General features: G+C 37.4%; 1 protein-coding gene across 4 annotated transcripts in view; it reads left to right on the forward strand.

The window, feature by feature from the left end:
• ZYG11B (zyg-11 family member B, cell cycle regulator) overlaps positions 1-12,677 on the forward strand; it is a 79,995-nt gene that overhangs the window by 38,601 nt on the left and 28,717 nt on the right. For all 4 annotated transcript variants that reach the window (XM_079933766.1, XM_079933768.1, XM_079933767.1 and 1 more), the window contains 7 exons: positions 1,581-1,721; positions 4,300-4,476; positions 5,607-5,671; positions 8,326-8,425; positions 8,675-8,725; positions 11,039-11,200; positions 11,311-11,358. In XM_079933766.1, coding sequence (XP_079789892.1) covers positions 1,581-1,721; positions 4,300-4,476; positions 5,607-5,671; positions 8,326-8,425; positions 8,675-8,725; positions 11,039-11,200; positions 11,311-11,358 — 744 coding nt within the window. The remainder of the gene's footprint in view (positions 1-1,580; positions 1,722-4,299; positions 4,477-5,606; positions 5,672-8,325; positions 8,426-8,674; positions 8,726-11,038; positions 11,201-11,310; positions 11,359-12,677) is intronic.

A 12,677-nucleotide genomic window follows, 5' to 3' on the forward strand; every position in this document is an offset into this window, starting at 1 on the left:
TATTCATTGGGGATCATGGTGATATTCTAGAAGTTTCTTTCTTTTTTTTTTTTTTTGCGGTACGCGGGCCTCTCACTGTTGTGGCCTCTCCCGTTGCGGAGCACAGGCTCTGGACGCGCAGGCTCAGCGGCCATGGCTCACGGGCCCAGACGCTCCGCGGCATGTGGGATCTTCCCGGACCAGGGCACGAACCTGTGTCCCCTGCATCGGCAGGCGGACTCTCAACCACTACGCCACCAGGGAAGCCCCTAGAAGTTTCTTTTTTTTTTTAATAGTTTTGTTTATTTATTTTTGGCTGCATCGGGTGTTCATTGCTGTGCATGGGGTTCTTTAGTTGTGGCGAGCGGGGGCTACTCTTCGTTGCAGTGCACAGGCTTCTCATTGTGGTGGCTTCTCTTGTTGTGGAGCACGGGCTGTAGGCACGCAGGCTTCAGTAGTTGTGGCACGCAGGCTCAGTAGTTGTGGCTCACGGGGTCTAGAGCTCAGGCTCAGTAGTGTGGCGCACAGGCTTAGTTGTTCCGCCTCATTTGGGATCTTCCCAGATCAGGGCTCGAACCCATGTCCCCTGCATTGGCAGGCGGATTCTTAACCACTGCGCCACCAGGGAAGCCCTCTTTTTTTACTCATTAGTTGGATTACTTTTCTAAAAAGCCACTTCCTGTTAATATACATTTCATTACCCAATGGTATATGAACCACAGTTTAAGGATATTAACCTGTATAAATGGGAAATTCCTGGATAAACTTACTCTTGAACAGCACCTCTTGATGCTGAGTGGGAGCTTGATAAATCTGGGAAAATTAATTAATACATTTATTTGATAAGTATTTATTGAGTGCTTATTATGAGCCACACACAATGCTCCCTGTTGAGGTACAGTGGTGAATAGGTCAGTCTACTAGGGGGGTTATGATAATGGCTATGAAGGAGGTGTTTCAAGGGAGACCTGATTTAGATTGGTGGGTCAGAGAAGGCCTTTCTAGAGAAGTGTCATTTAACTTGAAATGGGAAGGATGACTAGAAATTAGGTAGAGAAAGAGAGGAAGATTTCACTCAGAGAGGATATTATATTTAGTAGCCTTTTCCTGGGAAAGAGCTTGGCTTATTGAAAGATCAGAAAGAAAGGCCACTTAGGGTGCGGGGGAGGGATAGATTGGGAGTTTGGGATTGACATATACACACTGCTATAAAAATTAAAAAAAAATAAAAGAAAGGCCACTGTAGTTATAACATTGTGAGTTAGGGGGAGAGGGTTACCTTAAGAGGCAGTAGGAGCCTAATCATGGGTAGTAAGACCTTATAAATAGTGTTACATATCTTGAGATTTATTTTAGGTACAGTATAGAAAATTTTACCCATAGACTTATAGTAGGGTCTTAGCCTATCTAATATACATCTCTTTAGCATATGTACACCTCCATAGGATGACTTTTCTGGATGGATTGGAAAGTGATCATTCCCATTTGTTTCAGGCTTTGCAAAGCTACCCTGGATGCCATCCACACAAATGACATTTGGATAGAGACAGTTAGAGGGTTGAAAAGAATCCTAAAATCTCATCTTCTGTTTATGTTCAAAGGTGTCTGGAGAAGCCAATGAAACTCAGATTGCAGAAGCACTGAAGCGGTACAGTGAACGGGCATTCTTTGTCCGGGAAGCTCTATTTCACCTTTTTAGCCTGACTCATGTGATGGAAAAAACAAAACCAGAAATTTTAAAGGTAAGAATAAGAAACTGCATATGAGAAATTTGAAATTGTCTTCCTAGATAGATGATGGTTTTGTGAAGAAAATTAGTGAAAATTTGCATTTAGTCTGTTTTTTTGTAATGGGGTTGATAATGTATAATTTCAGTTATTAGCCATAAATGAGAATGAGAGGAGATAGTTGCATAGTGTTACTGAAGTTTTATAGTAGTCTCATTTAAGCAATATAAATGCCTTCAAGTTCATATTTAACTATCTAAAACCAGTAATCACTGTGATATGTTTTCACCAGCTATAGTAGAAAATGGAATATATGACTGGAATCAGGACACTGCTTTGTATATTACTGCTGTATTGCTTCCATATAGGCTTTTTTAAGAAATACAATATTGGAATTTTATAAGGTACTTTTCCATGCAATTTATGAACCTCCTGTGCTTTTGTAACTAATCTGCGTTATTCCTCAATTAAGATATTTTAACCAAGACAGCTTTTGAAAGGCAAGAAAGGAGGATTCTTAATTTTGTTGATTACTTAGGGCATTGTTTGTCAGAATGTGGTCCTCTATCCATCAGAAGTCTGGGATACTGCTTATTTTAAGAAGCATATTTGTGAGAGGCTTCCCTGGCGGTCCAGTGGCTGAGACTTTGCCTTCCAATGCAGTGGGTGCGGGTTCAATCCCTGGTTGGGGAGCTAAGATCCCACATGCCTCGTGGCCAAAAAACCAAAACATAAAACAGAAGCAATATTGTAACAAATTCAGTAAAGACTTTGAAAATGGTCCACATCAAAAAAAATCTTTAAAATGGGCTTCCCTGGTGGTGTAGTGGTTAAGAATCCACCTGTCAATGCAGGGGACAAGGGTTCGAGCCCTGGTCCGGGAAGATCCCACATGCCACAGAGCAACTAAGCCCCTGTGCCACAACTACTGAGCCTGCGCTCTAGAGCCCGCGAGCCACAACTACTGAAGCCTGCACGCCTAGAGCCTGTGCTCCACAAGAGAAACCCCCACTCGCTGCAACAGAGAAAGCCAGCGCGCAGCAACGAAGGCCCAACACAGCCAAAAAATACATAAATAAATAAACAAATTAATTAAATAAATCTTTAAAAAAATAAAATAAAAATAAAAAGCATATTAGTGAACCTCATGCCAAGACATTTAGATTCAGTAGGGCTGGGTACAGGAATTATAAGGAAAATTAGAGTATCTCAGGAATTCATGAGGTACAAGAATCTAAATTTTAATAATCCCCCAAGATAATCCTTATGCACATTCAGTTTAGAAACCAATGAGTATAGGACTATATTATATTTGATACCTCGTTTAGTGGGCACGACAATCCCAAGAGATAAGTTTTATCTCCTGTTTTACAGATTATGTACCTGAGGGTCTGTGAGGTTAAGTAACAGAATGTTAGTGTCAGAGCCAGAAATACCTTAACCTCCCAGTTTCTTAGATTTTGAGAATGGGGTGTTTGGAAAGGAACCAGTAACATTTAAGTCCTAAGGTGTTACCCCCAACATCTGTCACCTCCTATGTACATACCAGAGGATGTTGGCACTTCGTATATGCATTATCATTTTTTGGTTTTGGTTACTGTGAACCTGAGTAACAAAGGACCAGACCTCTAGTCCTGATCTGAAATATTTACTCATTCATTCATTCATTCATTTAGAGAATGATGCAGAGAGAAATGTGATTCTTGCAAAGGAGAGCAAAGAAAAAAGGTGGTAGCTGGCTGAAGAAGTGTGTGGTTTTGTTTTTTTTTTTTCTTTTTTTGGATGGGAGAAAAAAATAGCTTGTTTGTATGCTGATATTAATGATCCAGTACAGAATAAAAAATTGATACAGGAGTGAAAGGAGAGAACAGCTGAAGCAGTGTCCTTGAGTAGACAAGAAGGGAAGAATCTAGCATATAAGTGGAGGGATTACCTATAGAGAGGAGCCCCAAAAGGTCATTTATGGTAATAGGCAGGAAGACAGCATATGCACATGTATATGCTGGTAAGGAGGTACATGTGGAAGTGAGAATCTGAAGTTCTTTATGATTGATTCAGTTTTCTCAAGGTAACTGGAAGCAAGGTCTTCAGCCAGTAGTGAGGAATGGGAAGGATTTGTTGGGGATGAGGAGAGAGGAAAAGGAGAGAAGTAGTTATGTCAGCCAGAGGGAAGTGAATGGATTTTATGGTACTCTAACTTTAGCAGTGTTCTTAAGGAACTGAATGTTGGAATTTGAAAGTGAAGGTTGCTACTGGTTTACTCTCTTCAAGTCAGTAAGAATTTGTTTAGTGCTTAGCATATAATAGGCCCTGAACTAGGTCTTGGAAATACAAAGATGTTTTCCCTGAATAGAAAAGATTCTTTAGCCTTACAGAAAAATCTCTAGACATGAACAACTTGATACCTGCCTTGACCAGGTGAACAGGAACTAAATATTGGTGAGTAACTGCTATGTCCTAGGCTCTGCACGTGAGGATAAAAAAGATACTTAAGACATCTTAGAAATTATTATAGATCAACAAAGTAATGTTGCTATATGAAGAGAGCTTATATTTATAAGTTGGATCAAAAGAATTAATTTTTTTTTTCCAGCTTGTGGTTACTGGGATGAGAAACCACCCTATGAATTTGCCAGTGCAACTTGCTGCAAGCGCTTGTGTGTTTAACTTAACGAAGCAGGATCTTGCTGCAGGAATGCCTGTGCGACTCCTCGCTGATGTGACCCATTTGCTGCTCAAAGCCATGGAACATTTTCCCAATCACCAGCAGGTAAGCATATGGGAACTCCCATTCAAATAGTCCTTTTAGTGTCTCTTACCCATCTCCCACCTCCATACAGTTCATTTTAGTAGACCAAGGCTGGAAATTCAAATGCCTTTGGAGGCTGTGAAGTAATAAATTTATGATGTGACTGAGAGCAGGACAATAGAGAATTAGAAAACTAGAGAATGCTTTCCTTGCCTAAAAGTATTTCAGTCCAAATGTTAAGGGAAATAAAGCAAGCCATACAAAACATCTTGCACCTAGACCTTGAGTTAGTGATAATTTCAGCAAACAGGCATAGGCATAGAGCTTTTGTTCTGAGCCAGGTACTGGTTCAGTATTCAAGTACTCAGTACGTAAGTACTGGGATAGAGAAATGAGTAAGACATGGATTTTCTATTTCTAGCAGTATAGGTAGACTACAAAACTTGTCCTGTCCTCAGGACAGGACTGTTCAAAATTTGAACAGTTTGGCAAGTTAGTAAAAAATACTCAAAGGTGCAAAACCAAGTAAAAATGGCAACCCAGATAGGTGAGTGGGTCATTAAAGCCAGCTTCCCTCATTGAGAGCAATTGCCAAACTAGATGAACTTTAGGCTTTGGTGTTCATGGACTCTGGAAGCCAGGTGAACAGAAGACAAAATAGGACCCACCCAAAGGCCACCAGAAGGGAGGGAGATTAGCTGGAGTTATCCTATTTATTACCCTAGTTCTCACGTAATAGAAAAGATTTTAAAAAATGTGTGGGCTTCCCTGGTGGCGCAGTGGTTGAGAGTCCGCCTGCCGATGCAGGGGACATGGGTTCGTGCCCCAGTCTGGGAAGATCCCACATGCCGCGGAGTGGCTGGGCCCGTAAGCCATGGCCGCTGAGCCTGCGAGTCCAGAGACTGTGCTCTGCAACGGGAGAGGCCACAACAGTGAGAGGCCCGCGTACAGCAAAAAAAAAAAAAAAAATGTGCAAGTAAACTTATATGGGCCCAGTGGAAGTCAGTCTTTGAACAGGAGGTGGGCAGAATAAAGGTTTTAAGAAATAAGTGGTGTTTTATCAATCTTTCTTTTTTTTATAGAGTCTACCCCTGTTTAAAAAATAAAATAATATTTTATTCAGGATTTTTTTTCTCCGTTTGGTTCTTTAGTTACAGAAGAATTGCCTCCTTTCACTTTGCAGTGACCGAATTCTTCAAGATGTTCCATTTAACAGGCAAGTGATAGCACTAGAACTTAAAATGGGGCAAAATGGAATTCTAGAATATGTCTTGGGTCATTTCTTACCATTCAGGATATTCGTGGTGTACAATTAGTCAAGTGGGTGGGATTGTGCGTTGCCTTGTAGAATGCTAAATCTACTTTCTCTAATTTAGTGATTTGATGTTCATGATAACAGATTGGCCCCTGTTTTCATAGCCCTTTGCATAAGAATTTATATTGATTATAGTTTTTAGAATATCTGTACAATATTGTGGGCTGAAGAAATTGAGGCATATAGACATTCAGTGTCTTGCCAGTGGTTTTGTGACTAGTAACTGCTAAGCTAGAAAGACTCAAGCCTTCTAGGTCCAGTGTTCTTTTCTCTGTATCATACCTCATTATTATTGTTATTTGATATTTAATTATAGAAGAAACTTTTTAAGCAGAGGTTAAGGGAGACCATATAGCTGTATTCCAGTAAGTATAAAGGGTTTCCTTGTTTTCTAAGATGTGATTTGGGAGCTAAACAGGTTATTATTTTTTTTCATTTTACTACTTTAAAATATAATTTTTTAATGATGGTATTTTGAAGAAGAAATTTATACTTTATGATTTAGTGAGAAATGTCTTTCTCAAGCAGTAATTTTACTGTGAATTATTTTTATTTGGGTAACAGTACACTGTTATCTGGCATGGCTGAGGCAATGAAGTATTCCATTTACTATTTGAAATAAATAGTTTGGATAAAAATATAACTACATATATCTCATGTAGATTGCTAATTTTATTTTATAAATATATTGAGCATCTGTATTGATCACATGAAGTCATAGGTAGAAAAGACATAATCTCCTAAAGAAAATTATAAACTACCCCAGGGTTGGCAAACTTTTTCTTAAAGGGCCAGATAATAAATGTTCTAGGTTAGTGAGCCATTGGGGCTCTGTTGGACCTACTTAACTCTGCCGTTGTACCTCCAAAGCAGCCATAGACACTTTATAAACAAATGGGGATAACTATGTTCCAATAAAACTTTAGAAAACAGGCAGCTGGGCCCACAGCTATTAAGATCACTCAAGGTAGGCTATCATTTGCCCTTGATGTAGCCCGTGCACTCTGCTAGAATTGAGCTTCTTTGTGGTGAGAGACGGTGATTGGTTAATCTTGCCCCTAGTACTTAGTACTTAAGTGGATGTTTAATGGAAGGATGGATGAATGAATGAATTATGAGTATAATAGAAGACAGTCATTCATAGAAGAGGATGACAGAGTGTACTGGGCCCCCAAGCAAAGAGGGAAAGATTCCATCTGCTTGGTGATCATTAAAGATTTCATGTTAGTGATGGTATTTAAGATAATAAAGATAACAACTAATGTATGAAGCACTTATCAGGCACTGTGCTAAGTGTTTTACATATGCTTATTCAGTCCTTACAACAGTCCTGTGAAATTGTTACTCTTGTAATCTTCATTTTACAGATGAGGAAACAGAGGCACAGAGAAGTTTAGTAACTTGCTCAAGGTGATAAGATAGTAAGTAGCAGAATTTAGATTTAAATCCAGACTGACTCCAGAGCTTCTACTTTTTATATCCATGCCATATTGCCTTGAAAATGAAAGCTGGTTGAGTGATTGTTTTGTGTTTTGGGAACTGCACAGATAAAGGCACAGAGGAAGACAATACTAGTAAAAAATTAACCTTTATCAAAAATTTGGTATGTGCCAAGTTCTGTACTAAGTCTTAAGCTTTATGTGTGATATCATATACAGCAGTCCTACGGAATAAGATCATATTATTTTACAGATAAGAAAATTGAAGTTCAGAGAGATTAAGGAAGTTGCCCAGGGTCCCAAAGTTAGTAAATGGTGAAGGTGATATTTGAATGCAGGCTGATTCCAAAGTGTATCATGTTCTTAATGACCTGACTGCATTGCCTCACATGATAAAATAGTTTATTTTATTATTGTCATTAACATTAGATAGAGCTATAATTCCGACCCCAAAATTCAGAGGACTTTGGAATCTGCTCTTAACTACCAAGCTATATTACCTCATAATTATGGGCATGTTTGGGGACTAATAAAGTTTCCACATGTCATATCCTCTCTTTTCCTGCTTTCTTTTTTTCTCTAAAGCATATGTCAGTACCTAAACAAACCATATATTTTACTTACTTATTTATTATCTGTCTTCCCACTATCTGTAAGCTCTAATGAGAGTAGAGATATTTTCTGTTTTGTTCACTACCCTCTCTCCAGCACCAAGAACAGTATCTGGCACAAAACAGGAGCTCAATAAATGTTTCGGAGTGAATGAATGAATGTTCCCATTGTGCTAGGTACTGGGAGGAACCCAGAAAATACTTTAAATTATTGCTATAGTATAGAAATCACTACAGAATAGAAATATGTTGTAATTCTAGAAGATGAATGCCAGATATTTTTGACCATATTTTCCAAACTCTTGTTCCTTTACAAAGTGTTGTCAGAATTAATAATGACACCATCTCCACAACACTAAGTGCACTTGTTATTCTCTTATCAATTAGGAGGAATTTTCCCCTTCCTTCTCACCTACCTAAATTGTAGCATCAGTTCCCAGCTGGAGCTTTGGGAAATGCCTGGGGCCTCCAGGATTAATTCATGAAACTCTTTGTGTGTTTTCAGGTTTGAAGCAGCCAAGCTTGTCATGCAGTGGCTCTGCAACCATGAGGATCAAAACATGCAAAGGATGGCAGTTGCAATCATTTCCATCCTGGCTGCCAAGGTGCCTGAACTCTTGTTGAATAATCTTCTGTAGGAAACTATTTCCCATGACAGTTACTATTTTTCCCCAAATCTGTGTGCCAGTGAGGTTTTAGTAAGCCAGGTAACTTACTGAAGCTGTATTCAGAATTGTGGAATTCCAGGTTGATCAGAGATTTTAGTCTGACCTTTGGAGTCTGTTACAGTGAATGATATTAAACTCACACTGGTGAATTCTTGGACATTTACTTTGTCTTCTGCTTGCTTGCAGCTTTCTACAGAACAAACTGCACAGCTTGGTGCTGAACTCTTCATTGTCAGGGTAAGTCTGTACAGACTCCTAAACAGTTTTCATTTGCATTATTTTCAGGCAGTGTTGTGTATCTTCTGACATTTTATATTTTAAAAGATTATTTTTGTTACTTCTAAGTGAGTGATTTAATTTCTCTTCATTGAGGCAGATTTACTCCTTAACAGAGATGGAAAGAGCCCTGAACTAGGAGTCAGATGACCTGGGATCTAACTTGTAAACTCACTTTGTGAATTTAGATAAATTGCCTGGACCATTGGGGCCTGAATAAACCTTAAGATCCTATCTAGTTCTAAAATTCTGAGATTTTGTTATTTATGAAGCAAATGTGGAGTCTCTATTTTAGGCGTAAGGTTGTGCTAGATGCTTTAGGGAAGAAGATAATGTAAATAGCTGATATATGATTTTACTTGCTTTGTTTGAGGAATTAATATAGTGAACAGTGAAAAGTTAAAAGCTTTAAAGAGAATAAATTTAAACCATGCCTTAGGGGGGACTGAGGAAAAAGTCCACTTAGGAGCTGCTTGTTACAATCCTGGCATGAGATGTTTGAATAATAATAGTAGATGGAAAAGTCAAATGAGAGACTCCTCTTTTCTATAACTTACAAGTTATGTATGTAATGAGAAAGTAAGTCACTCATTTGGTAAATATGTATAGGATACTCATCAGGTACCTACCACCTTACTAGGTGTTAGGGATCTACACTGAATTATATCTATAATTCCTGCCCATAAGAAATTCACAGTATAGTAGAGAAAATAGCTATATAGACCTGGTCGTAATACAGTAATACAGTCTAATAAATATATAATAGTAAGAGTGATATGAGTGAAAAAAGCAGTGTAAAAAGAGGAAAAGGCTGTGATGGTATAAAGGAAGGAGTAGTCAATATATCTGGGCTTATTCCCAGTTCTATCACTTACTAGCTGTGTGATTTAAGACAAGCCACCTAAATTTTCTTAGGGATGATAAAATGCTTTATACAGTTGTTATGAAGATTAAATAAAAAGGAAAAAAGATTAATTGAAGGAATATGCTAAGTGCCTAGCACAAAATACGATACGTATGTTAGATGAATAGAAAAGGATGCTGATTTGATTTATTTTTACTCTTTTAGGGATGACATTTTAGTTTTAAAAATGGCTTTTTATTGCTGTACATGTGTTTCAGTAATTTTGGCGGGAGGTGTACTCAAAGATATTAAGGAAGTAGTGCACTCATATGCTTTGGGAGAAAATTGTTTGGTTTAAAGTAGGAATTAGCAGGAATTAATAGTAGTAGTAATGATGATGCTAGCTAACTTTTTTTTTTAAGCCCTTAATTATCACCCACAATTTACAGATGAGGAAACAAAGAGTTAAATTGGCAAACAAGGTTATTACACAGTTAATCAGATGCAGAGATTATATTTATGCTCAGGTAGCCCAATTCTAGTGCCACACTCTTAGCCACTATGCTATTAAGTTACATAATTGCAACTAGATGTTTGTGTTTCTTAAAAATTTTTTCCTGAATTGTACATAACTTTAAGTAATAGTGTTCGTTAGTGTTACTTGTATCTGTTGTTGCAGAGCTCCCTTTTACCCTCAAAAGTGTAAACTAAAAATGGAATTATGTATGCCCGTGTAGGTCTTAAAATATTTCTTTTTCAAGCTTAAATTTCTTAGGTTAAAGCTATGATAGAAATAATTTACAAATGGAATTTCAAAGCTATTATCTTATTTAAATCCAATTTAGACTTTAATTCTCTTACTATTGTATGTAGTTTGTCCTTTCTTTTTTTCTTAAGGAAAACTTGGAGTTAGAAGGAATTAGGTCTTCCAGTTCTTGCTTTCTCTTACTAAGTTGACTCTGATCAAATTACTTAATATTTCTCGGACTCAATTTCCTCTCCTGAAAAATGGGGATGACAATATTACAATATAGGATATGATTTGCTGATGTGTAGTAAATATTAGATTCATTCCCTCTTCACCCCCTCCACCTTTTTTATCCCAGGATCTGAAATGAGTATATGTTGTGACCCATTGGATAAGATAGTTGGTCCTAAGCTTTAATCATCTTGCTTTTCATTTTATTTACAGGCGATTAGATTTTAGGTGTGATCAGAATATTTTAAAAGTATTTATGAAAATCCTCTATTTTTTTCTTGTTGAAGGAAAAGTCTGATCCAAGAGGCTGTTTGTTGTCCTTGTAAGAACCTTTATAGGAAATGTTTGAAACCCTGAAACTAATCCTCATGGACTTGTTAGTCAGTGTTATTACCAGTAATTGTAATAACAATTCAGTAATTAGAAATTAATTCTATTTTCCTCCTTTCAGCAACTTCTTCAAATAGTGAAGCAGAAAACCAATCAAAATTCAGTGGACACTACTTTGAAGTTTACTTTGAGTGCACTTTGGAACCTCACAGATGAATCTCCAACCACTTGCAGACACTTTATTGAAAATCAAGGGTTGGAACTCTTCATGAGGGTTCTAGAGGTTAGAATGGGAATTTAGCCTACAGTTTTTGACATTGATTTATTGATTGATTTGAGCATTTATTTATTATATTTGGTTCTTTAGTTATAGGTTTCTCATTCTTTTTACAGTCATTCCCAACTGAGTCATCCATTCAACAGAAAGTCCTAGGACTTTTGGTAAGATATAAGTATTTCCTGCTAATTTCAAGCTGTAATTATTTTCCATCTGAGGTAATACATAGAAAGATGCTACTCTATTTGTAAACACTTAATGACGTTAGAAAATATATATAATATAATTAAGGGGAAAAAGCAGGCTACAAAATTATATATACATATTAAGATTTTTACCACACTAAAAGGAAAAATATAAATTACATACTTTTACTTATATATTTTGGTGTAGTACAAAGCTTCACTGTGAGCGTATTTTACTTGTATAATCAGAAAAAAAAAATCTCATGAAAAATGTCACTAACCTACAAGTGTCCTTAGATTCTATGTTTGGTAATTGATAATTACCGCTTAAACAACTGTTTAACAAATCAGATGTTCCATAAATATACTGGATATATGTTAAAGTGAGCCCTCTAGGATTTTGAGACAAAGGTGAGGATCAGATATTTTATCACCTTTAATCACTGCAATAGGAAAAGTACCCATATGGTAAAGCCCATTTCAAAGCAGACCTCTGCTCTCAAGGAATTAGATCACAGGAGGCATAGATTAGTGTTTGTTTTCTAGATGCAGGAGTATGAAAGATGGATTTTGGGGAAAGCTGAGGGCTGGCATTTAAGGAAGACTATCTATTTACTGTAGTTTTAGTTATATAAAGCAGAAAATGTAAAACTACCTAAATGCCCAGTAATAGAGAAGTATTAAGTAAATTATAGTATTTGATTGTTTTATTCTGGGTTTGTAGATTATTAGATACAGAATTTGACTCAAGTCGTTATAAAAGGAAAAAGGGAATTGATTTTAAATATTCAGAGAGATCTTATAGGGCTTTAAAAAATTTCATAAGGAATACATGCTGGGGACTTCCCTGGTGGCACACTGGTTAAAAATCCACCTGCCAATGCAGGGGACATGGGTTCGAGCCCTGGTCCGGGAAGATCCCACATGCCGCAGAGCAACTAAGCCCGTGCGCCACAACTACTGAGCCTGTGTTCTAGAGTCCGCACGCCACAACTACTGAAGCCCACATGCCTAGAGCCCACGCTCTGCAACAAGAGAAGCCACTGCAACAAGAAGCCTGTGCACCTCAACGAAGAGTAGCCCCCGCTTACCGCAACTAGAGAAAGCCTGCACGCAGCAACAAAGACCCAACACAGCCAAAAATAAATAAATAAATAAATATTAAAAAAAAAAAAGGAATACATGCTTATTGTAGCTAGTGAAACAGTGCGAAATGTATTTAAAAGGTTTAAGGTTTTGTCCCCAACATTTATTTATTTTCATCTCTGTGAGGTAATTAATATTAATACAACTTGGTG

The sequence above is a fragment of the Stenella coeruleoalba genome, assembly GCF_951394435.1.
Source record: "Stenella coeruleoalba genome assembly, chromosome: 1".
In the NCBI taxonomy this organism is placed as follows: domain Eukaryota; kingdom Metazoa; phylum Chordata; class Mammalia; order Artiodactyla; family Delphinidae; genus Stenella; species Stenella coeruleoalba.